The sequence below is a fragment of the Opisthocomus hoazin genome, chromosome 1, assembly GCF_030867145.1.
Source record: "Opisthocomus hoazin isolate bOpiHoa1 chromosome 1, bOpiHoa1.hap1, whole genome shotgun sequence".
NCBI classification, from domain to species: Eukaryota; Metazoa; Chordata; class Aves; order Opisthocomiformes; family Opisthocomidae; genus Opisthocomus; species Opisthocomus hoazin.
In genome coordinates, this window is record NC_134414.1 from 71,669,020 (window position 1) to 71,694,306 (window position 25,287).

The 25,287-nt window shown below is 45.0% G+C and overlaps 2 protein-coding genes across 4 annotated transcripts; one reads left to right on the forward strand and one right to left on the reverse strand.

The window, feature by feature from the left end:
• Positions 1-420: 420 nt before the first annotated feature.
• PROZ (protein Z, vitamin K dependent plasma glycoprotein) lies at positions 421-13,189 on the forward strand. 2 transcript variants are annotated; one of them, XM_075425130.1, is made up of 9 exons: positions 421-491; positions 3,921-4,047; positions 5,604-5,767; positions 6,866-6,890; positions 7,286-7,399; positions 8,816-8,947; positions 10,039-10,124; positions 10,204-10,327; positions 10,870-13,189. In XM_075425130.1, exons 2-9 carry the CDS (start codon positions 3,981-3,983, stop codon positions 11,379-11,381), a joined length of 1,224 nt encoding a protein of 407 aa, XP_075281245.1. In that variant the 5' UTR covers positions 421-491; positions 3,921-3,980; the 3' UTR covers positions 11,382-13,189. The 2 variants fall into 2 exon arrangements, with proteins under 2 accessions (XP_075281245.1, XP_075281236.1); XM_075425121.1 differs by lacking the exon at positions 421-491 and having other exon boundaries at positions 3,904-4,047.
• PCID2 (PCI domain containing 2) lies at positions 12,734-24,806 on the reverse strand. 2 transcript variants are annotated; one of them, XM_075425145.1, is made up of 14 exons: positions 24,412-24,806; positions 22,832-22,921; positions 22,212-22,285; positions 21,729-21,796; positions 21,149-21,188; positions 20,601-20,655; positions 18,793-18,896; positions 17,970-18,045; positions 17,711-17,852; positions 16,581-16,681; positions 14,455-14,528; positions 14,159-14,284; positions 13,823-13,946; positions 12,734-12,823 (listed from the first exon to the last, which is right to left on the reverse strand). In XM_075425145.1, the coding sequence occupies exons 1-14, from the start codon at positions 24,445-24,447 to the stop codon at positions 12,734-12,736; spliced, it is 1,200 nt and encodes a 399-aa protein (XP_075281260.1). In that variant the 5' UTR covers positions 24,448-24,806. The 2 variants fall into 2 exon arrangements, with proteins under 2 accessions (XP_075281260.1, XP_075281270.1); XM_075425155.1 differs by lacking the exon at positions 24,412-24,806 and adding an exon at positions 23,504-23,604.
• Between the last annotated feature and the right edge of the window lie 481 nt (positions 24,807-25,287).

The following is a 25,287-nucleotide window of genomic DNA, read 5'->3' on the forward strand; positions in this document are numbered from 1 at the left end:
GGGCAAAACTCAGCTGACATCTTTGTAGCTTCTGTACTCACAAAGACCCATGCTGCTTATAAGCATGGATGCTGATAACAGTGCTTCGTACGAGCTGAGTGTACATTGGCATGTAAATGGGATTAGCTTGTGTCACTCATCGCTAGCTCTTGACCAAGATTACACGTGACCACACTCACCTGATTTGAACCAACTGGTGTCCAGTCAGGGCTGAAGGATACACTCCTGTTTTGTTGTTCCTAAACAGCTGTCTGGAAGTGGGCATTTCATCTTAATTTGAAACAGCACTCCTGTGTTCCTGAATCTGCTGCTTCCATTTCCATATTCTCGATGCAAAGAATAGCCTCAAGCTCCACAATATCTCAGACCTCTGACAGCGGAATTACTGAGTTACATCACAGTAAAACCTGGACTCTGCCCTCTTCGTTTCTTTGGAGCTGGCAGCCATCGCTGTGATCTACCTGCAGCTTTTCCAGGGCTCTTCCTTACGGGTAGGGAGAGACCAGCTGGGTAGGGGGTGGTTCGTCTCGGTCCCCTTCTCTGCCTCAGGTGAAGGGATGGTGCTTTGGTGACCCATCGATGCTCATGGCATGGGGCAATTTTGCCTTCAGTTTGCTGGGCAGGAGGTGGGAGATGAGTGACCTGTATGGAAAATGATGACATGGAGGACAAGGAGGTGGCTTGCCGCAGCCGTAGGAGTTAGCAAAAGGGGTGACAGGGCCATAGGGTTCAGTAGCTCTTTGTCTGCTGCCCTGTGCCACCTGGGAGTGGACAGGCGTTGCCCAGGGCTGGCTGCAGTGGGGCTGTAAGCACATCAGTCAGTCTCATCTGCTTCAACATCCTCGCCCTGCCAGCCGGGGCTCTGGGGAACCTGGAGCAAGGAGAGAGCACAGAAGAAGCCAGCAGGGTTTTGAGGACCGTGCCAGAGGCACAATGGGGCAGAAGAGGAGGCAGAGGCAAGAAACTCGCCAGGTCCATCTCCACCACAGATGGTTCAGAACAGAGGGGCTTGGAGCTGTGGTGTGGTAACAGGCACACAAGACTAGGGGGAGGGGGGGGCATAGTACAAGGCAAGACGGGAGGGGTCTGCTTCTTATGGACCCAGTCCCTGTCCCTCCTCTTCCTCCCAGCCCTGTGGCAGCAAGCAGCTGCAGGCTTTCCTCCATCCCAGGGCCCCCAGCTCCCTGCCGAGGGCTGATGTGAATAGAAGAGGAGGAGGAGGCTGGAGCTGCTCCTGCGAGCCTGCACCTCCTGCCACAGGGCAGGTGGACCACAGTCCACTTCAACTTGAGCCATCTTCAGCGTACACAACCCAAAACTAACCGCAGAGCCTGCACGTCACTTGGCAGAAGCACAAACCCAGGGAGAAACATGGCTGCGAGCGCAGCCATCAGCTTTCATCCTTTGCTTAGGGCAGGGGCAACATTTTCTGGAAAAAAATTGCTGTCCCCTCTCGCTAGCTGAGGTGTGCATTTCCCAAAAGCACGACAGTGATGGGGTTGCTCAGGACAGCTGCCCCCAGCTGCCCCCGCCACAGCGGGTGCCAGCCAGGGGCACGATGTGGATGGCATTGGCGTGTCCCCATCACTGTCCCATCGCCACCTGCACAGCTGGTCTACAAACTTGCTTTTCCTAGTTCCTTGCACTGCTGGCGGGAGGACTTCCACGGGAACTGGTTGCTAAAGCAGGACCAGCTAACCCAGTTACTTCACCCTGAGGAACTGCAGGGTTTGTATCTGACACCAGGTGCAGGCTTCACGTGGGGAAGGGCAACCCTTCAAGCAGGAGGCAATCCTTAAGCAGGGCTGCAGGAAACAGGGGTGCGGGACTCCTTAATGAAACACGTCTCCATGTGCTCACCGCGACAATTTAAGCAATGGAAAAAGAAATCCCAGTAACTCTTCATCAAGACAGATGTGAGGATAGGACTGCCCTTTCCAAACCCCTCTCTTTGTGCAATTTTCCGTAATATTAGGAAAATTAAAAGTAAGGTCTGTTGCAGTAACATCCACACGGAAAAAGCCAAGTCAGTGCCCTAGCGTACTGAGTACACTGTGGCCCATCCCCAGGGACACAGCTGCTCTGTCAAGGAATACTTTGTTTAAAACAAACACAGTAAGAAAAGATGACTGTGTAAACTAAAGTCTGGTGAGAATACAGCTTCTGAAGCTCTGTGTTGTCATTATTAACCTAATTTGAAGAATTACCTTATACCTTGAATAATTACCTAATACCTAAAAGAGCTGCCTAATTGACATAGGTTTGCAAAACATAAACAGCTTGTTTTAAAAAAAAAAAATTAATCTGCAGACCCTCATGTTTGTGCTGGGTTCTGTGAAGTCCTGTGCTGACATCCAGTGGTGACACGTTTTCCATGCCAAAGGGAGCCGGACTTGCCGTGTTGCGTATGTACGGGGCGATATTCGTTATCTCGGGGAGGTGCTGGCTGAGCCCCCCAGCACCCACCAGATGTGACCGCCGGCAACAGCCCCAATTTTCCCCAGCCAAGAAACCCCTGGCTGGGACAGTACAATGGAGCTTGGTGGCCTCAGGGGACTGAGGAGGCCACCAAGAGCTCATTTACTAAAGAAAACTTGACCCAGAGTTAACCAAAGAGTATGGGAGGCTATGTTGATTGGTTCTGCAGAAATACCAAGGAGGGAAAAATAAATATGAAAGGTTATGATCTGGCTGTGAATAAAATCAAGCTTGATATTTGAAAGGTTTTAACTCTGAGTGAACTTCTGGAACAATGTGCTGGCAGAAACTGTGCAGGAAAAACCTCTCACAATGCAGTTTTAATGTGGAGGTTAATTATTTGCTGAAGGCATTAGGGTCCATGACGCGAGCTGCAACATCAGCCCTGGGTTGGCAGGGACTGGCCTTGGTGAGGCACGCAGTCTGCTTCAGCCCTGCTCATCTGCCTTGGTACTCACCGACGCCAGTTTTAAAAACTGCAGTTGATGTAACGTGAAATTTTATTCGAATTCTCATGAATTCTCAGGCCAATTATATTTTGTTACAAGAACTGCACACTCAAATAGTAACTGGGAATTTATGACATGAAAATACAGAATGGTCTTTATGTTTCAAAGTCAGATTAAAAAAATATATTTCCTCTCACCGGTTGTTGCTCCAACTGTAGTAGAATGGCTTCCTGCTCTCCCCAGCAGCCTGGCCGTGCTGGGAGCCACACAGCTCCCCGCGTCCCCGTCATAGTGGCAGAGCCCAGCCCATGCACACCAGCGTTTGGCTCCTTCCCCTTGTCCTGGCCCAGGCAGGAGGGCTGCACGGCACGGCACCCCAGGGAGCTGCTCCGGTCCGGCCCGCTCCGTACGCCTCCTTCCACAGATCGTGTGTCTGCCTGCGACTGGGATCCTGACGTTGGGAAGAGTTTCCCCTGCTATCCTTCATGGCTGGGCAGCACAAACCTAACAGTCAAAAGGAAAAATGCCATACCTGTGCAGATACATCCCTGTGGAGAAAATCCCATGCTTGGTTGTTTGGATGCTCCAAAACCCAGTGGGATTTGACCGGTGCAGCTAAGCCTCGGCAAATGTCTTGTGGGGACAGTGTGTGAAAGAGCCACGCCACCAAATTGATCCCTGTACTCATCATCCAGCTTGTGCTTTGATGTGGTACAAATAAATGGTAGTACTGTTCGTCTTTCCCCATTTTGTGTCACAGCAAAGGAGGGCTGGGAGGTGGGAGGAATCCCCAAACCCTGGAGCAGCTCTCAGCAGAGCTGGTAAACCTACTCAACCTTCAGCCCGAGCACTAAGTGAACGGGGGCTCTTGCAGCGCTAAGCAGGGCTTTTTTTGAGGTTTTTCGTGTGTTGACATTGAGGCCAGGCTTTGCCCTTAGAGGTTTTGTTTTCTCATGAGCAGCTGGACTTTAAACTCCGACATCTTTCACGCAGCCATTTCCCGCACAAGCTGCAGGAATGCAGGTGGACGGCCGTTAGGCTCCGAGGGTGACAATGGCAAGGTGCTCCTGGACGAGATTATTTCTTCTCTCTGCCTTTTTCCTTCAGACGGAGCAGACAGGTATGGCATTTGTTTTGCTGTGGCTTTAATTCTGTGCTACTGCTCTTCTGAACATAGCAGGAATGTTGTACCGTGCCTACAAAGTGTTTACTTTGTAGCGCAGGGTGACACCACTGAGAACTGTCTGTTCCTGATTTTCGTTACATTTCTCCTGGTTTGCCTTTTTTTTATATATATAGCAAAGTGAAAACTGCAGTAGGTTACTAAGGCAAAGCAATTTTGAATTACCATCATGTACACCAGGGTGATATTCCGTCTTTTGTTATCTTTCTTAAAGAGTACCCCAGATATCAAAGAGAAATTTGTTTTGTATTTCTAGTTGCTGCTGAAATAGAAATAAGTCTTATGAAAGAGGCTGAGATGAATGCTTTTTATAGCTTGAAGAAATTAATATTTCCGTATTAACCCTCCATGGTTTGTCAATATTAAGGAGGAGCTGGGCAAGGACGAAAAAGATGGTGAGGGCTTCAGAAGGTCAAAACGCCCCTGGCAGCAGCACAAATGCATCCAGTTATGCTGATGCATCAGAAACATTGCACTGCAGAAATGTGCACTGGGGAGTCAGATAACTTTTTAAATTGCAAAACATGAAGCTTTTTTTCCTTTTTTTTTTTTTTAATGTTACGTGGAAGCCTGTTGCTTACCAGCTATCCTTCAAAAGCACAACTAAGCATTTGTACGCAGTTTCAGGAGAGGTTTGCTACTGCCGTCACTTTTTCCAATTCTAGTATTATCGATTATTTCAACCTTTGTGCCCAGCAGTGCTGGGCTCCCAAACTCTGTATAAAATAAATAAAAACCCGAAGACACACAGCCCCATGATCCTGAATGTCAAAGGCAACCGGCTCCTGCACAGCACCAGCCGTCCCGCTGGCAGGCAGCTTTTGTTGTGGGTATCCTTGCAAAGAGGAGTTATAAGATCTGATAACTCTCATGTCTTTGATCTCTCCTCCTCTTTACTCAAATCAAAAAGATGGTGGTGTCTTCCACATATAGGATGGTACATGATAAAGCCCTCTTAACACTGAGCATCGTTGAGATGCAGCTTTTATTTATTCCCCATAAAACAGAGTTGATTGAGAACTCAGCAATGTCATGGTTTTGCTTCTCAGCAAAAAAATCACTGCGAACTAAGACTGCAGGGCATCAGCTGGGATCCACCATCATAAATTAATACAAATCATTTTCACCTCTACTGATGAATCTGAAAGCCCCATGCGGTCTTACCAAATAGTGTCTGTCTTTATGATAATACTTTACCCCTTTCCCTGGTCATGCCACAGCAACGCTGCTCTGCGCGTCTGATGCAGGAAAAAAAGTGTTGGCAAGGGCTTCAAATTGTCCCTGCTTGGGAGCAAACCAGGCACTCTCCAAAACTAAAAGTTCACAACTCCTCAGCTGAGTTTCGGCTAAGAAAATAGGGCTCTTTCAGTATCTAAGTTTAATGTGGCTGAAACCCTGAATCAAAAGGATTTATCTTTAAAAAAAGGAGGTAACAGTATGTAGAGAAACGAATCTAAGTACTCACGTTACCACTTTGTCATACAATGTTCCAGTGTTTATATCAGCTGATGATGCAAACAACGTTATTAATAGACAGAGGCGTGCCAGTTCCCTACTTTTGGAGGAGGTCCTCCAAGGCAGCTTGGAAAGGGAATGCCTTGAAGAGAGATGCACACAAGAAGAAGCAAGAGAAGTATTTGAAAATGATGAAATGCTCGTAAGTATTTTGTTTTCCTGCATGCATAATAAAAATTACTGCCTTGGTCCTTTACTACCAAGTACAGCTCCACAGCCACCTTAATTTCTTTGGGTTTCTCTCCATGTGAAATCTCTGCACTTTCCACCTCAGCAGTTAGAAAGCAGATGTCTGCAGTGGTCAAAATGGAAATGCAGAAGTCAACTCTGACACTTTGGAAGTCCCCTCCTGGAAATGATGTGCCCTGCTCCTTCTGCTGTGAAAGTTTACGGCTGTTGTCCCACCCTGACCACGTGCAGAGACACAGCTTCAGCCACACTTAGGGACCAGGAGGGGCAGGGAGATGTGGAGATGAAGGGAAGCAACGCATGGGCAAGAAGTGGGACCTATGAAGAGAGGCTCGCTTGGTCAGCGGGTGGCAGGTCCCCCTGTACAAGAGGCCATCCTGCCACGTACAGCCAGATGTACAGCCAGACGTACAGCTGGACACTGTGTTCTGTTATGGGAATCTGGCTGGAGATCATGTTGGCAGGGGAAGCAGAGGGAACAGCCATCGGGCTGCCCGCGGGTGGTCCCGGTGCTTTGGAGGAAGTTGACAGAGGGGAGGTACAGGGTGGGGAGAGGTGTCCCCTCGGGGAAAGCAGTGGCAGAGCTGACTGAGTGTACCCAGGGAAAAGTGGAGCGCGTGAATGTGGTGACCAGCGCTAGTGACCTGCAGCTCCGCACTCTGCCTCCAGCAGCACCTGCTGGGGGACAAGCCCGATGGGACAGGATGGGATGGGATGGGATGGGATGGGATGGGATGGGATGGGATGGGATGGGATGGGATGGGGTCACTTTCCAAACTGCTGCATGCCAGAGAGGTTCAGCTCTTCCTCTCTTGCCTGCAAAGTGTTTCTTTTCCTTTATAGCTTCTTAAGAAACAATAAAATGAGCAGGATGCAAACCCCCTCCCATCTCGTTCGAATTTTGCTGACAGGGCAGAATTTGTAGTTGTGCAGCTGGATAAATGTTAAACCATAGTATATATTGTCTCATGTAATGTTTTTGTTTTACCAAAATATATATGGAAGATTATCTTATTTGAGAATTAAAATCTAATTTCCCTTTTTGTTTCAGAAAATGTTTTGGGATGCCTACCACGGTAAGCTGGCCTCTTGATTTCTCTGCATATATGCATATAATCATTTTTCTATCCATATGCATATCAAGCTAACACGGGAGACCTAAAACACCAGTCTCATACTGCATTCGTAATGAATCCATGAACTGTAAGCCAGTGCTTCTTCCTGAAGCCGAGCATTTGTCCTCCAGCAGCAGGCTCCGCCTCTGGGCACCTCCCGGCCTCCCTGCCAGACGCTGTGGGAACACCTCTGGAAGCAGAGACCTGGGCTAAAATTACCCCTGAGCAGCAGTTCGGAGAGACGTAGCCCATTCCTTTCCGAACTGCTTTCGGCAACGCTCGCCGCCGGGGAGGGGGCTGCGCAATTCGGGCGGGCGGTGGTGGCCACTCACCCCTGTCCCGTGGCATTTCCGCAGGTGGCAGGAGGTGCTCGTCGAGCCCCTGCCAGCACAACGGGGTGTGCGAGGACAGCATCCGCGGCTACACCTGCACCTGCGCCGAGGGCTACGAGGGAGAGAACTGTGCTTTCGGTAAGGCATCGCCCCCTCTTCAGAGAACCCGTCTCCTCCTGTCGTCGGGGGTCCCTGGGAAGCCATATGCAGAGCTCCCATTATACCCAGTTGTCACTTTTTAGGTTAAAACACACAGTTTTTGGCAGAGCAGGGGTGATGTGTGTTCCCTGTCTACTGAAACACTACAGAATCCCGAGGTTGCACTGGCTGCCTCATCCCCCCAAGCCTCCCTTCTCTGGGGACGCAGAAAAAGGGCTGGAGCAAGCCCCCGTCACGAGTGGGCTCCAAAGGCAGCCCTGCCCGCTGCCACCCATGCTCCCCGGCTGCTTGTCCTGCTGTGGGGCCTGGAGAACCAGGGCTGCGGTGCCGGGGTGTCTTCCCAGCCACCATGGTCCCTCCGAGGCCACACACCCCCACGAGACAGTCCCCCGGGATGAAGGGACTCCAGAGAATAAAATGTTTTCAGTGGAAGTGTAAAAGGCACAAAGCAAAACAGACGCTTTCTGGCACGGAAGCCACCCTGGGACAGATCCTACATTTTTACATCTGCCAGGTCGTGCTTTCCAGCCCTGACATCAGTATTTCTGCCGGCTCAGAGGTCCCCTGGGGTGGGAGACGCCCTGGCTGCCGCAAGGCAGGGTCATTTTCTGGGTCAGGGGTGTGACCGTGACCAGCTTCTGGGGGAGCACAGAGGGTGACACAGCTTGGACCAGTGCTGGGAACTGGATCTGCTCAAGGTGAGCCTTAGAGAGCCTTAGCTGCGTGGGGTTCTTAGCTGCTTCTCCACCTGTGAGCTAGATCCACCATCAGATGGCTGTTCCTCCTGTTCTTTTGTGCCAAAGCTTAGCTGTTTGCTCACCTACGGAAAGTTGACTGAGCGTGTTTCAAAGGTGATTAATACTCTCTTTCTTTTTTTCTTATCTTTGGCAGCTGTTAAGTTTTCTAGCACAAGCATGAGAAATAAGAGCTATGTATTTGTTTTTTTCTGAAAAACAGAAAGCTTTAGCCGTTTTCTTCCTCAAGCAATTCCTGCCTTCTGAACACGTGCAACGGTTTCCCCCCCCCGGCGGCAGACACTTAGTGAGAGCAGAAAGAAAACCCACGGCATCCTTTTGTGGGTTCACATGGAAGGCCTAGTTTGACCCTTGGCTAATGCTCCCCAAAACTCAGAGGTGCAGAGAGTCTGGCGCAGGGAGGTGCTGGGTGAGTGCAGTTTGCAACGAGTCTGTGGGCGCTGCAGAGGCTCAGAGGTCTCTAAATTTCTGCTTAACAAGGGGAGAAACAATGTGGTGGGAAATACTACCAAGCCAGAGTCCCTACCCACCTCCACACGAAATGAGTAAAAATAAAATGCTTGGTAAAGAGGACTCCAGCTACGCAAGCATACTCCAGCTGAACTGTTCCCAATGCTTTTCCTCCGCTTGTTCTGTTTAGCTAAAAACGAATGCCACCACCAAGCGAAGGAGGGATGTCACCACTTCTGCTACCCGGGAAGTACTTCTTACCGCTGTTCCTGTGCTGATGGCTACGAGCTCGGGAAGGACAACAAACAGTGCATTGCGTTAGGTAGGTGTGAGCACGGCCGTGCCGGGGGCACACGCTCGGTGCTGGGGTGGGCAGGCCACCATCTGATGCCCGGATGCCACCAGCCTGCTTGGAAACTCAAGCGTTGAGAATATTACTGACCTTCCAAACTGGGCAGAAAAAGGAGGAGTCTAGGGACCACCACCCAAGATGCCAGAGGAGTGGTAAAAAAAGCAGTATTTGATCTGAACTTTTAAACCTGGGTCTGCAGAGAGGATTTGCATCATCCTACGTATCACTCGCTGGGCCAGGTTTTCCATTCCTCTGCTTGGTAAAGAGCAACTCCGCTGAACACCTGTCGGTTTGGGAGTGAAGTTCAATTCCGATCAGGTACCTGATGGTCTGACAAATGAAAGGCAACATTTTCTGCCATATTAATTAGTTTAAAGCAGTAGTCCTCTTCATTTTTTCATTCTCATACTAGGTATCTTATTCAACCTCACCCCTTTACAAAGTGGGCCTACTAAACCCACATTAGTATATTTAGGCCCTTGTCTATATCAGCAAGCAAGGCAACAGAACAGGAGCTGTAGAGCCATGCTCTTGGTGATGAAGGCTTGATGTCCACACTCAACACACATTTCAGGTGGGCTTTACTTCAGACTAGCTCGTTTGGTCCCGTGGACCAAGCACCCATTAGCTATGAGAGTACATTACATGTGCTGCTGGAAGGTGCCTTCTGCTTCAGCTTCACCTGAACAGAACCCCATTTGCATGACCCAAGACCATGCCACCAGTGAACAGAAAGTCGCAGTCCAGACATGGGACACAAAGCTGAGAAAGTGAGCCGGAGAGGCTGGCTGGAGAGGAAGCCTCATTTCACCAGTCACAGGAACAGCAAAATCCGGCCACCACAAGCCTCACGCAACAACCCAAAGTGTTCAGTGCCATCGCTAAGTGATTAGAGACACTGAGCGAATTATTCTGATTTTCACCAGCTGAGAAACTGTCTTTCTCCTTTTCCTTGGTGCAAAAACGAAACCCCAAAGTCAAGGTGGAAGCAGTAAGATAGTAGTTGTCTTGAAATGATACAGCATGAGGTTATTTAATTTTTTTTTTAATTAATTTGCTAGATCATTGTGCATGTGGCAGACTTCAAGACAATAATAATCTGATAAGTGAAACCAGGAAGAAACGTGATGAGCGATTTCCTTGGCAGGTATTTCTAGCAATTCATGAAACCCATCACTCAGCCTCACATGGACAATGCTATCTATCGTTTTTTCGCATTTTCTTAGGTCCTGCTGCTAAACTCCGAAGGGAAGGGCTTCTGTGGAGGAGTGCTGCTAAAAAGTAACTTCGTACTGACTACAGCGGAGTGTGCCCTTCTGCACAGCCACTTCGAAATCGGGGTTGGTGCTGGTAGGTGACCAAACCCACTGTCTCTCCTTGCAGCACATTTTAGTATTGACAAGCTAATTTAAAAAAAAAAAGCTTACTAGAATTTTTGCTGCATAAAAACACTGTTAAAGGAAACAAACCTGCTGTCATCTCATTTAAGCACCTCAGTTAAGTATCTTGAGCTAGAACTGGAGCTGCCCCATACCCCCTACAAGCCACCCAGAGAGACAAGAGCTCCCCTTGAACGCCATTCAGAACTCAGCACCTGGGGATAAGCTAAACCAGGTGGATTTAGAGGTGGCTTTTGTTACATGCCAAAATCCACTTCTCTTCTTGGGTGTTTGTCCTTCCCTCTGAAATTACGCATGTTTCTAGGCAGCACTGAAAAGCTGTCTTGATCTCATTCCTAGCGTACCTTTACCGCAGTGGTTTCAAGAAATAGCACCTTTAGTTTCTCCGCTGCACGTATTTCTCAGCAACACTGGGCAGTTGTCAGCTTGCATGCAGTTTTCAGTTCTCTGATAAATTATTCCGAAGAGCAGTGAACTGTCATTGCTTCACAGGGCTGAACGGAACAAGTGGAACTGAGAAGACAATGCAAGTCAGCGAGAAGCACATTCACATCCGGTACGACGAAGACACCGGTGAGAACAACATTGCACTACTGAAACTCCAAGGGCACGTCGAGTGCAGCAACCACCAGCTTCCTGTGTGCACCCCTGAAAGAGACTTTGCAGAACACGTTTTAATTCCAAAATTGGCTGGTACAGTCAGTGGCTGGAGAATGGAAGGCGATGAACTTCACGATGATGAGCTGCAGGTTTCATACCTTCCTGCCGAGGACTGCAAACAAACACTCAACGTCAGCCTCACCAACAGGCAGTTCTGTGGACACCTCCAGGAGGCCGTGGACAAACAACTGGCAGGAGGAAGCTTTCTGGCTACCAAGTATAAGGGCACTTGGTTTCTGACCGGTATCCTGGGATCTTGGCCACTAGAAGACACCGACCGGGAAACATTTCTATTCACTAACACTGCGAGGTATATGATATGGTTTAAACAAAAAATGAAATAAGACACAAACACAACCAACCCTCCGGCGCCAAACCCCTAGCAATCACTGCAAGGAAATATTTGGATGCAGCCAGTACACCCAATTGACTGTCTACCATGATTTGCAGCAATGGAAGTTGCAACGATACGTATATAACTCCGATACATATAGAAAAGCCCATTTGTCTTTCCTTCTGTTGACGCACCACACGGTAAACCTGAACTGTTCATCCTAAAACTCAAAAAGCATTGATGTTTTTCTGGGATTTTAAGCTAGAAGGAAATGAGTCCTTTTAATTCTTGTTACCCTGAGTTTGATTCAGCAAATTCATATTATTATTTCAGCATCCATACAAGAACAACTTATGAAGAGCCAGGGGAACTCGAAGCCTTTAAATGCCTATGTTGATGTAGGACTTAACACTCTCATCACACTGAAAAATGCTTCCCCTCGTACATGGTACCTATGTTTTCCCTTATGAATCATGTCCATGTCATTTAGTGGGTAAACTACAACCCAACTCTCAGAGAGGGGGAAAAAATGTTTTATTCCCTTTAAAAATAGTTTTAAAAACCCCGAACTACCATTCCATCGCTATAGACGAAGATACGTTGTACCACTCCCTAGCAAACAAACAAAACCCCCAAGGCAGTAACACTTAAAATAATGGATCCAGTGGCAGTGTTTGCCTCAGAAGCAGAATAAATCACAGTATGGATAAGTTACCTAGCTAAGCTTTTGTTCATCACAACAAAAGCAAAACAAAGTATTACCAGAATTAAAAAACCCCAAACCCTTCTGTGGGCATCTACAGACAAAAATCCCACATTTACTTGAACCCGTAAGTATTGCTGACACTGTAAAGCTTTTGGTGTCAAGCACTTCTCCAGTTTATAGAGGAAGCTTGAAGACAGTATTTAATATCAGCAAGACTACTGAAGTGACTTAAAAAAACTGAAATCATGAAAGAAAACATCATTCCCACCCTGAAGAGTGGATTAACACGAGTAACAAGGGATGATACTTCTCCTCTCCAAAAGATAAATGCAGATATAGTAACACAAAGTACTTTATTAGAGCTTTTAAGTAGTTTGGAAGGAATTTGGAATGCTTTACTTTATTTCGTCATTAAATACTTTGAATGATCTAGAAAGCCTGCGGAAACTATCACTGAAAAGTTAGCATTTCGTTCCAACGCGCTCTGTAACACTGGCACAGCCTTGGTCATTCTGGGAAAGGAGCCACAAACAGTTCCTGGAATTCCAGTCCTGGCCACGCACCACATCATTTACAGTGTCCTCAGGGTGATTAGGAGCAGCCCCGCTGGGCAAGCGGAGTATCTGAAAAGTGCTTGCACAGATAAGATGCAACGCTCAGCACACTGTTGACAGCGGAGGAAATGGGTTCTGCTTACTGACCACAAGCTTTTGATGCTGATGAGATATATAGCCTTTAATGTGACCCTGACCGAAGGAGAAAAAGAAAGCGTTAGTACTGGAAGCTGGTAAAACAATGCCTAGAACCTCAGCTCTCTTCAGACCACATCAAGCAAAGCTATGTGTGTATACTCAATCACCACTGCACTACTGCACTTCATACCTGTAAGTGGGTCAACTCACAGAGTAACCAGAAAGTTGGAACCATAACCACGTTTGCCTACTCACGGTGCTGTCAGACTGAGAGCCTGTTGCCAGGGCCCCCTCCTGGTCTGCTTACATTTTCTTGAAGAGTCAGAGCTCTGCAGAAGTGTTTCTAAATTTACTCTTGCTCACTTTAAAATTAGGATTTTAATTAATCGTTATTCCATACCTAATAAACTAAATAACATAGCACTTTCTTTTCAGACACATAATGTTGGAACACTGAAAGAAATCCTCTAGCCACCTGATCCCACCCTCTGTTACTTCAAGACCACACCCAATCATCTGTTTCTGAAACAGAAAAGTGGTTCACTTTCTTGCTGACACTGCAATGCCGCTCTAAAATCTCCAATTTATTAGAAATCTGTTAATTTCAAGCCTTTATCTGTTCATGCGTAGCTGAGATCCATTTAGAGTAAAAGACAAAATGTGGAACAAAACCAAAGAAAACTGGTCTTAATTTTTCCTGATGTTAGAATGTTGAGAGTCTCCTACTTCAAACACAGAAGTACAAATCTTTCTTTGGTCCCAGCTAAAATTTTGGTCTTTTTAAATCAGTATTTGCATATATAGAAATGTCAGTACTAGATTTGTAACATAAAATTCAACTTCAAGTTATAACTGAACCCTGCAACAGAGGCGAGAACTAGAGGAAGCCCTTATGTCAAACGAAAACTCTTTGGGCACAAGTGAAGCAACATTTTTTACAGAAGAAAACCTGGGATTACTGATATGTTTTTTGTAATAAACTTTTATTCTCAACCTAGTATTTTTTACTGTTTGAAGTGTGGAAGGACCAGACAACAAGTGGTCAGCACATACCATATATATAAGGTTAGCTAAAATGCACTGGACTTCATCAATATCAACATCGTCTACTTGCATGAATTTCAGGGCAAACAGAAAGGCATCTAGAGATAGCTGATGGGTTTTGAGTAGTAAGTATCTGAAAGAAACAACAGAAAAAAATCAGTTACTGAGAAACAATCACCCAAAAATTCTGGTCCTTAGAAAAAACGGCCTTCCTACAATACATTCACTTTAACGGGAATTCAGCTCTCTCAGAGAGAACTAAGGAGCATGTATGTCTCTATCTCAGTCCTAGATGAAGCCATATTAAATCCACTTTTGCCAAAATGGGGGGTTTGTTATGCTTACACTTTCTTAAAGAGATTTCTGTACGTGATGATTTTCAGCTTCTCAAGGATAAGAAAGATTCCACATCGAATAAAGAAAGTCTCATGCTTTGTCAGAGCGTCATTCAGTAGGAGAAGATTGCCTTCACTATGAGAATGAAAAAATGAAAACATGAGAAGGTCTCACTCAAATGAGAAAAGAAATTGTCTGACTTGGTAGGAATATCCCTCCCCTACCTTCCTCAGTCATCCCACATAAACACCTTTCACTTAACACTTTTTAAATTAACACACAATGCAGTAAAACAATCATCATACCTCACAGCCTTTGTTACTTCAGCAAACTGCATAAGGTCATACTTTTTTAAGAGCTGAACTGTTGGCATGTGGCCCTGAAAAATAAATGGTTTCCAAGTTTTCCAGGGTAGAGTCAAATGCATTTTAAATGTAATCTAGTCGGTTATAAAAACTTTTGTTACAGAAAAAGACAAATGTTTAACCACTTTTGTTTTTTTCTTCCCCGCAGAACAAGAGGTGAACAGAAGTATTTGTAAGACAACTCCCTCGCCCCTGCCAAACACCTAGTAGTTCAACTCACAATAACTACCTATTTATCATGGTATAGGGAGTCTTCATATTTCTTAATGTTGGGGAAGAGTTATCAAACTTGTAAAATCAAGATCCTGTGACACGAGGCCTAAGCAGATGCAAATTTTATGTCATAGCTGTATGATCTAATCCGCAAACAGAAGAACCACGGGAATCCCTAGCATTACTAATAATACAAGCAGTGCTTCCGCACTGTCAAGTGCTAGCTCAGTCTGTACCAGATTTTTTTCTTCACTGTGCTCTTGTGTGGAAATAAAAATGTCCTCTCAAAAAACAAAACAAAAAACACAGACAGAAAGTTTAAATTTAAAGAAACAAAACTAATTCTCATTGCTAGATCAGGTAAGGCTGAACCACCTACCCTATCAAAAAGAAACTTTGGTTTTTTCCCCCTGCACAGCAGGGATCAGATTGCACACTGACTTGGGTCAGACTTTAAATTTAGTTACCATCATACTGTGCTGCTGGTAACTCCTTTCCTGGTTGCAGGATGAGCTGAGAGCAGAACTCAGCCGCATGTTTACTGAGAGCTGCTAGGAATAAAAAAAAACATCCAAGCTATTTTAGTACAGTTTAAGGTTAGTGTTAATGTTTGGGCACTGACTTCAAAAAGCAACTGTAAAAACAATGACCTTTATCTAGTTCCTTTAGCGCCTCCTGTGCACTAGAACTGCTCCAGAAAAGCCACAGTAATTGTAGGCAATAACAGACCCACCAGTTTAAGGCACCCAGTCAGGACTGGGACAAAGTTCTTAGGAACACTGTTAGTTTTCCTTTATCAATCCTGCCATTGACTGATCTGAAAACAACCAGTAAGAAAGTCAATAAACAAAAAATGAAAAGCAGAAGCCAATTATCACACCCGCTATGCTTCCCCTTTACCCACTTGACAGTGCAAAGGACTGGAAAGGGAGCACTGAGTGGAAAAGGGAGGATGGGCATAAGCAGGTTGGAGCAAAGGCAGAAGATGGCAACTCACAGGAGCAGGCGGTAACAACACTCTCCATGGGTAACTTCGGTAACAGGGCCAGGAAAAGGCAACTCTGAAATCTAGTTTTTTCCCCTTCAGTTACACTGAATTAATTGTTAGCATCATTCCACTAACTCAGGGATACATAAAAGATAGCACAGCACATGGGAAAGGACAGGAACAAGAAGCAGAGATGTGCTTAATTCTTTCAACAGAAAGATGAAATGTTCAAATAGTAACCAGTCTTCACTGATTTTTTCAAAACCAAAATGCTCTACTTCATGACCGTTCTGACGTGCCTCGAATGGGCAAATGCACAAGGTGCAAATAGAAAACCCAAAGACAAGAATCTTTTCTCTCCTGTGGCAAAACCCCCTCAACAAGTCTTCAGCCATCTGTTTGCACATCCTCCTTCTCTTCACCAGGTGAAAGCAGACAGAACTGTACTAGTGAATCCACACTTTCCTGGGCCCATCTGTGCAGCTGATCAGATCACCAGACAGGCGCTCTGCTACACGATGTTAAGTTACACTGTTAAGGGCTTCTCTAAAGAGCTCAAAGTTGTCTTTATTACAGTAACTTCAAGCTGCACCTTTTGGAGGGGTGGGAGGAAACCAGGGGGAAAGGAGGGTGGGGTTTTTGTTTGGGGAGTTTTGCCCCCCCTTTCTCATTTCCTGTGTTCCTATAAATAACAACACTTCAACATTTTCTGTCCTCACACAACAAAGTGTGTACATACTGGCTCCTATGGGAGTGAGGCACAGATAGCCTCTGCATTCCACTAAGCGAAAAACAAGAACCATACTGAGCACCAGCTTGGTTGTCTGCCCCCCAAAATTTGTTTAGAAGATTAACATCTACTCACCAACAACATTTTCACTGGCAGCAGGTAGATCAAAATCATTCTTTTGTTCTTCTGGCTCGAGCGGTGACAGTGCTCAAAGGCAAATGACAGATACTCTTCAGCTGCAGACACAAATAAAAGTGCAAGTAACAGAAGTCAACAACGAAAATGGATTAAAACTGTAACCCATATTCTGTGTTCAATGTCCATCTCTAGCTTGAACACATAATTATTTGAAATTATATAAAAAAGAACCACGCCGATCAAAATACACTAAGAAAAATGCTGTAAGAATTACTGGAGATTCACACAAAATACGAAGTATTACCAGAAAAGTAAGTCCTCCTTCAGTAAGTCAAAGAAAACTTGTCAAGGTCTAGATGTCAATTACAATCAATATTGGAATTTTCAGCTCATTTTAGTAACATTATTGTGTTACTAGTACAAGGAGGGGAGAATCTCAAGAAGCACTGATGAAACAGAACTCTAAATTCACAGATTAGGTTCTTCAGAGGATGTCAGCTGCATGTGATACACACACCTGCTAAGCTGCAGAAACGTGCCCGTGAGATCACACAGCATGACAAGATGAAAATCGCTCACCAGTTTTCACCAAGAGATAAGAATGACAAGCCTGACAGGCAGAAGACACTGTTTAGAGTAACCAAATTGGCTCCAGAATACATTTTGATCAGGGGCTTATGTCAGCGATGAAGGTTATACACCTTAGCTCTAGAAGCATTTCTATTAGTGAATAAGAAATCTCAGAAATGCAGTTTCTGCGTCTTCCAAAATCAATGCACTGAGAAACCAATTCTATAGAAGAGATTGCGGAAGGTTTCCTACACAGCATACAGCAACTTGACGAGGACAAGACAGTCGCAAAGCCTCACTTGCGAAACCTTTTAGAAACCCATTCTTGTGGATGCCAGTGCATTTTATTATGCACTACAAAGAACTTCGCTGCCACAAATATTTTAAAATGGGCATCTACTACAATTAGAACTGTCATGTAATCTCATCTCTGATCTGACTCCGCCTGTGGGCCCTGGACCAACGCAAACTCAATGGCACGTTCCACACGCATTTTCAGTCAGCCAGATTTCACACCAAGCAGCATGATTTAAATCTGTCTTCCTGGCACACAGTACCTTGCTTGAAGTCACTGTCAAACATGGCTTTGCGTCCAACATAGTATCTGTACGTAACTCGCTGTGCCATACTATAATCATCCTTCAGATTTGAGCTGTCAATTGCTCTAATTAAGGGCTTACATAGATGGAGCTTGTTGATCTGTTAAAAAAATTAACTGTGTTTTACTCAGAGAGTGTAGATTAGCATTACAAAATAAGGGTGGGTTTGACTGAGAATATGAAATACAAAACACAGCTTACCAGACTTGAACCCTACCTTAAAATAAATTTTAAACAGCTGATTCACAAGAAACAGCATGCCCCACTTTTTGGAATCTTCAATGCCTGCTCGACTGACATAAGAAAAGAAAAAAGAAAAAAACTACTAGTACTGAACACCATAAGAAAATAATTACTTTGCCCATATGGTAAATTCCCTCCACAGATATTTTGTGGATTGTAGGGTGAAAACAGGTGTCTGCACATAAAACTCAAGGCCAAACTCCTTCTCTTAAGCCATACCAGCACTGTCAAAACAGAACATGTGCTCCCATCTTAAATTTTACACAGCTCTGCTACATTTCTTCTCAACATAATGAAAAGGTGTAATGCAAAATGCTATTCAACTTCATCACAGGGTTCTCACTCCACTCTACAGGTAACACATACAGTAGCATAACAGTTGCTTATAATATTCAAGGTGAAAGAAAGATGGAGAAAACAAACAAACGAAAACATTTTGTCCACTTCAGAAGTGCTAAAATTGCTAAGACTGGAAACCAAAGAGTCACTTCTTTTCCACCTAATCATAATGAAGCAAGCTTCACAACTGAGCAGGGCACAAAAGCGTTAACAGTCTTTCCTGAGTAATGGAAACTTGATCGGTCCCTCCCAACAACATCTGCTAGGAGTGTGAAACCTGAAGGGAGGCCACTCCAGCTGTAGTCAAGAGAGAACACAGTATAAAAGAGAGGAAACAAGCCTCTGAAGTGTTCATTCTTACACAGATATGGTCTTAGCAAGTGGAAAAATCTTACGTGAAGTTCACTAAGTTGTTAACAATTTAATAGTGCAAGTTCTGTAGAAGATCTTTCACTTACGTGTCACTGGCACAGACTCGAAAACAGCTCATCAGCAGTTCTGCTGCTTTTTCCAACATGTCGCCAACTTTGCTTTTCCCTTTCTTCACTAGCTGTTGATCTGCCTGTCATTACACAGCAAAAAACAATCTGTAATTTGATATCCTGATTCGCTGGGTTGTAAACTGCTCAATTCCTTAATATAGCATTTTATAAGGTCTTGTAGCAATAGATTTGTCACGCTTGCTATCCCCCAAATCCAGAAGGTAGTCAAGCTCACAGAAGAGTAGAAAACACTTCAAGAGGCTCCTGAACATGTACCAAACCTAATGCACAGGAGGACAGCCCTTTGAAAACAGCACTGACCGCTATTACCTTTAACATCACTAAGCTTAACGCAGCTCTCAGAAACCTGAATTCAGCATCATCTGACAGCTAAACTGGAGCATTAATATCTCAACCCAAGTTTTCAAAGACCAAGAGTCTGGCAAAAAAATGTCTTCTGAATAAAAGCAAACTAAAATGACGCCCCAGCTATGGAGTTGGAGTTTTAGAATTTATAATTATGATTCTGTCTGCAGCCACAAGGGCTAGATTTTATTTCTAAACAATATTCAACATTTTCTAGTAGTAACACACACTGCTAGGACCTGGGATTTTCAGAAGGAATTGAAAACATGAGGTACAGTGGCAAGAGAAAAAAAAATGAATTGCCAACACATGGGAAAGATCCATGCACTGATTAATGCAGAACTTAAACAATGAAGAAGGGGGGAGTGGGAAATAGTGAGTAGATATTTACTATGTTCTTTCTAAGGACTTTTATTATAATCCTTGCATTCTCGTGAGCTGAAATGTGAGGAAGAGAAATGGACATGTATCCTTTGCTGCAGAAGCCTTCTCTGTATCAGCAGCCTTTGAATATACTAAGGTTAGAAAACAGAGTTCAAACACTTCCAACATAACTGATCCCACTTTCCCCTTTCTCATGCATCTCAAATAGATGAATCTGACCCATTCCAACTGAGAATCGAGACTTGTAACAGAGCAGGCATGCACACACAAAAAATATTCTCTGTGCAAGCATGCTAAATGTGTTGTGTGTGGGTGAGTGGGCACAAGAATGTCCTGAGGGGACAAACACTGAAAATACTGGGTATTGTAAAACTCTAGCCCAACTTCAACTCTAGCTTCGCCTCTTCAGGTACAGTGAACTAGGAGTAAGATCGTGACCCTGCCACTTACATTGGCCTAGCAGTTCTGATTAGATACCTACACAAGCTACTTCAATTCACTAGCCTGATAAAAATAATGTAATTTTGTTTTTTTGCTTGTCAGCAGTTGTTTGGGCTCAGCAAGGGCTCCAACGAGCATCAAAAGCAGTACACACAGCTGGAAGAGGGGAAAGGAGGCAGAAACTTCCCTCTTCCGATGTTGTGAGTGGTTCGATCATCTCAGTTGTCTAGGATATCTCCACCCTTATAAAGATCTCCATCAAATCCCAAGGATAACACATGGAAACAGTGAGTTGTGCCACCATGCTACTAAGACAGTATTTAGTCACTTTATATGCTTTAAGCAACTGCTGTGAGTTGCATGCAGGTCCTCAGAACCTCTCTAGTTCAAGCTGCAAACAGGAGACGGGCAGACTGAGTAATCTAGTTTTTCGATAGGACTGGATGAATTTAGTGTGTCAACAAAATCCTAAACAAGGAGTTAAACAGTACTGAGCAAATTTAGGCTACGTAATAAAGTCTAAAATATTTCAACCATGGAAACTCCTAACTGTTACCCCTACAGTAATGAGGCTATTAATCAGACCTACTTACATTATTTGCAAAAATTCGAAGATCGAGGGCTACAGCATACATAATAGGTAAAGCCCTGGAAATGTAAAACACAGTATACTTAATATGTGCAAATCACACAATAAGTAAGACACAAGAAACAAACTTTTTTTTTTTTTTTTTGCTAGTTGGTCTTAAAACTAGAAAAGTATACATAAATCTTTAAATAAAGAAGGATGCACTTTTTAAAAGGAAAGGTCTTCAAGATGTCAGCATTTCAGAAATCCTACGCTGGAGAAAGAATTAATTCAGAAACATTTCTGTGGTGACCTTAATAAAATACCATCTCACCTTGAACAAATATTTCACGTGTTTACTTATGGACCATTCTACATAATTAAGTTTAGATGTTTAATTTCCACACTTTTGGATCTAAAAGCTCAAAAAGGCAGCAAGAACAATTAGGCTGCATTCAAGTATCGTTAGGGATAAACAAAAACTATAGGCATAATTTTAGTTTGACTACTATAGTCTTATAATAGTGAAAGATGAGTCTGGTTTCTAGCAGCTCTCCATGATGTAGCACTCACCAGTTTTCCTCTTTATGTGCCTGAAACGCTCGCAGGAAAGATGTATTGTATTCAGGAAAATTTAAAATGATATTAAATGAGGCACAGATATAAAACCCAGCAGTTGTATGGTACCACACATCACTACATGGAAGGGCAGAAACCAACAAAGCAGCAAGTAGGTGAGAAGTCAGGATGCAAAGATACAGTAGGGAAGAACGCAAGCACAGCCACGCGCTCCTCGGTGCAGCAGCTGCCGTGACAAACACTGGTCCCTTAGAGGTAAGATAGCAGCTTTCTTTATCAGTATCTTCCCCTCCAGCCAAGAACAAGCTGGGATGTATATTAATGATTTGAGGGTCTCCTCTACTCTGTGAGAAAAAAATTTTCTATCCTAGAGCCAAGTGACAGATTCTGTCTTAGTCCTAGAGAAAGATGAAAGAAGAGTGTATCTGTATTTCTTTGTTTAAGAACCTAAATAGCTGAAGTGTATTCGGAAGCAGACCACGGGCTATTAAATTTAAAAGGGGTAAAGATAACTTATTCTACAGGAAGACATACAGTCAATTCAAAAACAATACACAAGATTTATGAAAAGGATATTGGACAATAACTGTTTGGCATTTGTACGCCTCTATAAAGTCATGGTTTCCAACAGCATAAGTACACCTGTCAAAGAAAAAGTGCATTAATGCATCAGAAAATACCCTATACGTAAGACAAATATTTATTTTTGCCTTTTAACAGGCACAGAGCTTTACAGTTCATTTAAAAGAGCCACAGAAATTTGAGTAGAAATGTTCCTAGCAAAATGGCACAAGTATTTTACCACAGCACTAAGCCTGATAATTGTAGAAAACTGATCCAAGAGAAGAATCAGGATTTGTTTGTGTAACACATACAGTACCAACTGTAATATGCTAATGCTTATTGAAACTGTCACCAAGATTAGCACAGACAAAAAGAGTTCCAAGACTCCTGGACTCTCTTTTCAGTCTTTTAAAATAACTAAGTAAACTTAAGAATATCCTTCCCTATTCCTGGATGCCTCACAAGTGATTTTACATTTCTGGTCCATCTTTACCTTAAGTGGGCCGCAAACATTTCATCATATGGTGGTTCCAAAACTTGCTGACATTTCTCCTCTGGAGATGGAAGCTAAGTATAGAATAAATCAATGAAACATTAAGGGAACATCCAATGCACCAGAAACAGAACATCAAATGAATATTTTCTCCCAGCAGTTTTATGCATACATGCCCCTGTTATCCCTCAGAACCTTAAATTACATTAATTATCACATCCAGTGTAATGAATTGCTAGCATGCATTCTGTCTCCAGAACCTGATTAGAGCTAGCCTTAAATAAAAGCATCTGAAATGTATGTAGCACAAAAACTAGACCCTTGCTACCCACTGTTTTTCTTTTTATAGTCACTTCCACGATGCTACGATACTAATGTAGACCTGGCCAGAAGGGATGTTCAAGACTGTATCTACAGAGAAAGGAATTCAAAGTGGAACACAAAAAGGCATCCAGGGGAAATATCCTAGTAAGAAGAAAAGAGAAACAAACCTACAAGGGAATTGTGCTCTGGCTTATGAAACAGATTTCTGAGGTTTATCTCCAAGGGAAAAGAATCCATATAGAGAGCTAGGAAAACTGAAAGCAAAACAAAAGAAAAGTCACAGACAAGATTCTCACCTGTAGCCTTGGGTTTGCAACATGTGGATGTTTAAATGACACCAATTCTGCACAAAATTGTCCATCTCTGCTGTCAATGGCTTCTTGCACCTACCGAAGAAAACAGCCACATTACAAAGTCCAGCCACACAACACATTGATACATGACTACAGAAGCCAGCTTCTTGTTACCACTGTTCATCCACATCGATAGCAACCCAAATGTGAGTTTTTAAAGGTTTAAAACTGAATGAATCAATATTGTACTTTCAATACACCTGTTTTTCAAAAAGCTCTCAGGGAGAAGGTAGGGTGAACATTATCATGGATTCTTCCTTATTTGCAGGACACAAGCAAACCAAAGAATCCCCAAACAACTTACATGGGTTTAGCATTGCAAAGCAGAAGTTGTGAACCAGATTTGGTTAAGCTTTTTAAAATTCCAGTTGGACTTTTGGGCATCAAACATATATGTGAAGGCATAAACAATCTTTGATTAATGCTTAAAAATAAAGACAGGTAGATTAAACACGGAGCTGTCATTCCAAAGGCAATGTCTGATATTAGACTAGCATCTGTATAGAATACTTATGAAACCTGTCAAGACTGTAAATTTTATATTCTGTGGAAGAACAGTTTAATTCTGCTTCCTGCTAAAGAGAACTCCTCAGATAGTCTGTCTGAGAAGCTTACTGTGACATCAAGCTGGAAATTTCTTCGGTTGTGGAAGCAGTTTTAGATGTTACTTCTTAAAGAGTTCCTTTCTCACTCTTGTTGCTTTATTTGTCATACTTTTGTGTCCTGGTACGAAAAAAAAAATATTTTTGCTGTATGGAAAGCCCACGCCAAATGGGGAAAACAAAAAAACAACAAAAAAATCAACTGCTTAAACTCTTTCAGAGATTGGTGTGGGTTTTTTTCAAGTAAAGGAGAGCTAGTTTTGTGTTTTGGAAGTAGTATTTCTTACTAAGAGATACATGGACCGTCAACTGGAGAAGACACTGACTTTTCAGAGCAGATCACTGACCTGAGAGATCTCAGCTGCTCCATTTTTGAGACTAAAAACCAAGCAATTATTCTCTTTTTGTGCCTTTCCCTCAACTGACTTGACCAAAGCGAGTAAGATGATAACAATGACAAAAATATGATGGTTCAGAAAGAAGCAGTACGAGTGGTCACACTAACAGCTTGACGCTGCAAGTTCAGTCCAGCTTGTACCCTTGTGACCCTGCTGCTGTATTTCCACCCTCCATGCCACGCATGCTGTGCTTCCACGTCTGTGTGCTACTTCAGTCCCTGTACTTCTCCAATCCCTGAGCTGCGCTTGTTACTGCACGCACACACAACCCCACCACGTCAGTTCTTACGGATAAACCACTTCACCATCCGTTATGGCAGTAGCCATCGTGCTTCTCAGAAACCCCAGGCACGCACCCTTGGCACACAGCGGTATGCTTACTACTGACTTAAAAATCGTGTTTGCTTATCACACCACATAATCGAGGTCGATTAACTTCTTAAACGAAGTAACAAATTTCCAGCAAAGAAAAACACATCCACGTAATCCAACAGCGCCCACCAATAAAAAAAGCGTTGCTTACTTGCTGCAGATACTGATTTATGGTGATGTGCGCCATCACGCAGCAGCGGCGGGACTCCCAGACGAAACGCAGCCGTATCACATTCCGCAGAACGAACGGGCCCGTGAGAGAGGGGCGCAGCGGCAGCCCCTGACGCGGATCCCGCCCTCCCCCCGGCCCTGACGAAACGCGGGATCGCCTCACCGAGCCCCCCGCCGGCGGGCAGCTGCTGCCGGCCTGCGGGAACAAGGAGCGCGGCCGCGGGGAGCGCGGCGCAGAGCAAAATCGAGGGAGGGGAAGGGGAAAAACCCGCGACTCCCGGCCGGCCTTGCCCACCCTCAAGCCTCGCCGCTTCCGGCAGTCGGTCCGGCGCTTCCGGTGACTTCAACGCGCTTCCGGTACCCTGTGAGGTACGGGGGCGAGCCCGCTGCCAGCCGACGCGCGCATGCGCCCCACGGCCGAGGGGCGGTGGGAACGGCCCGGTGAGTCATGTGACACACCCCGGCCGCAAGCGCTGCTGCCGCGCCTCTTCCCCGCCCACAGCGGCAGCTGGGAGGCGTGGCTCTGCGCCGGCAGCCAATGGGAAAGCGCGGTGGGCGGGGCCGAGGGCGTACCTCAGCGATAAACCTCGTGCGCTGGGGCGCGCGGCACGTTCGCGCGTGGCGGTGGCCGGTGTCGGGGGGCGTTCTCCCTGCTCCGGCCACCTCGTAGGGGCGGCGGGCCCCGCGCTGCCGTGTGCCGGGGCGCGGCTGGCGGGAGCCCCGCGCCGCTTCCCTGCGGCAGCCCCCGGGGTCTGACCTCCCGCCGGTGCGCTCCGGGGAGCGAGCCCGCCCGCCCGCCAGTAGCGCTGGGGGTCCGCGCGGTTAAATGGCGCGTTCCGCTCTCCGAACCGTTGCC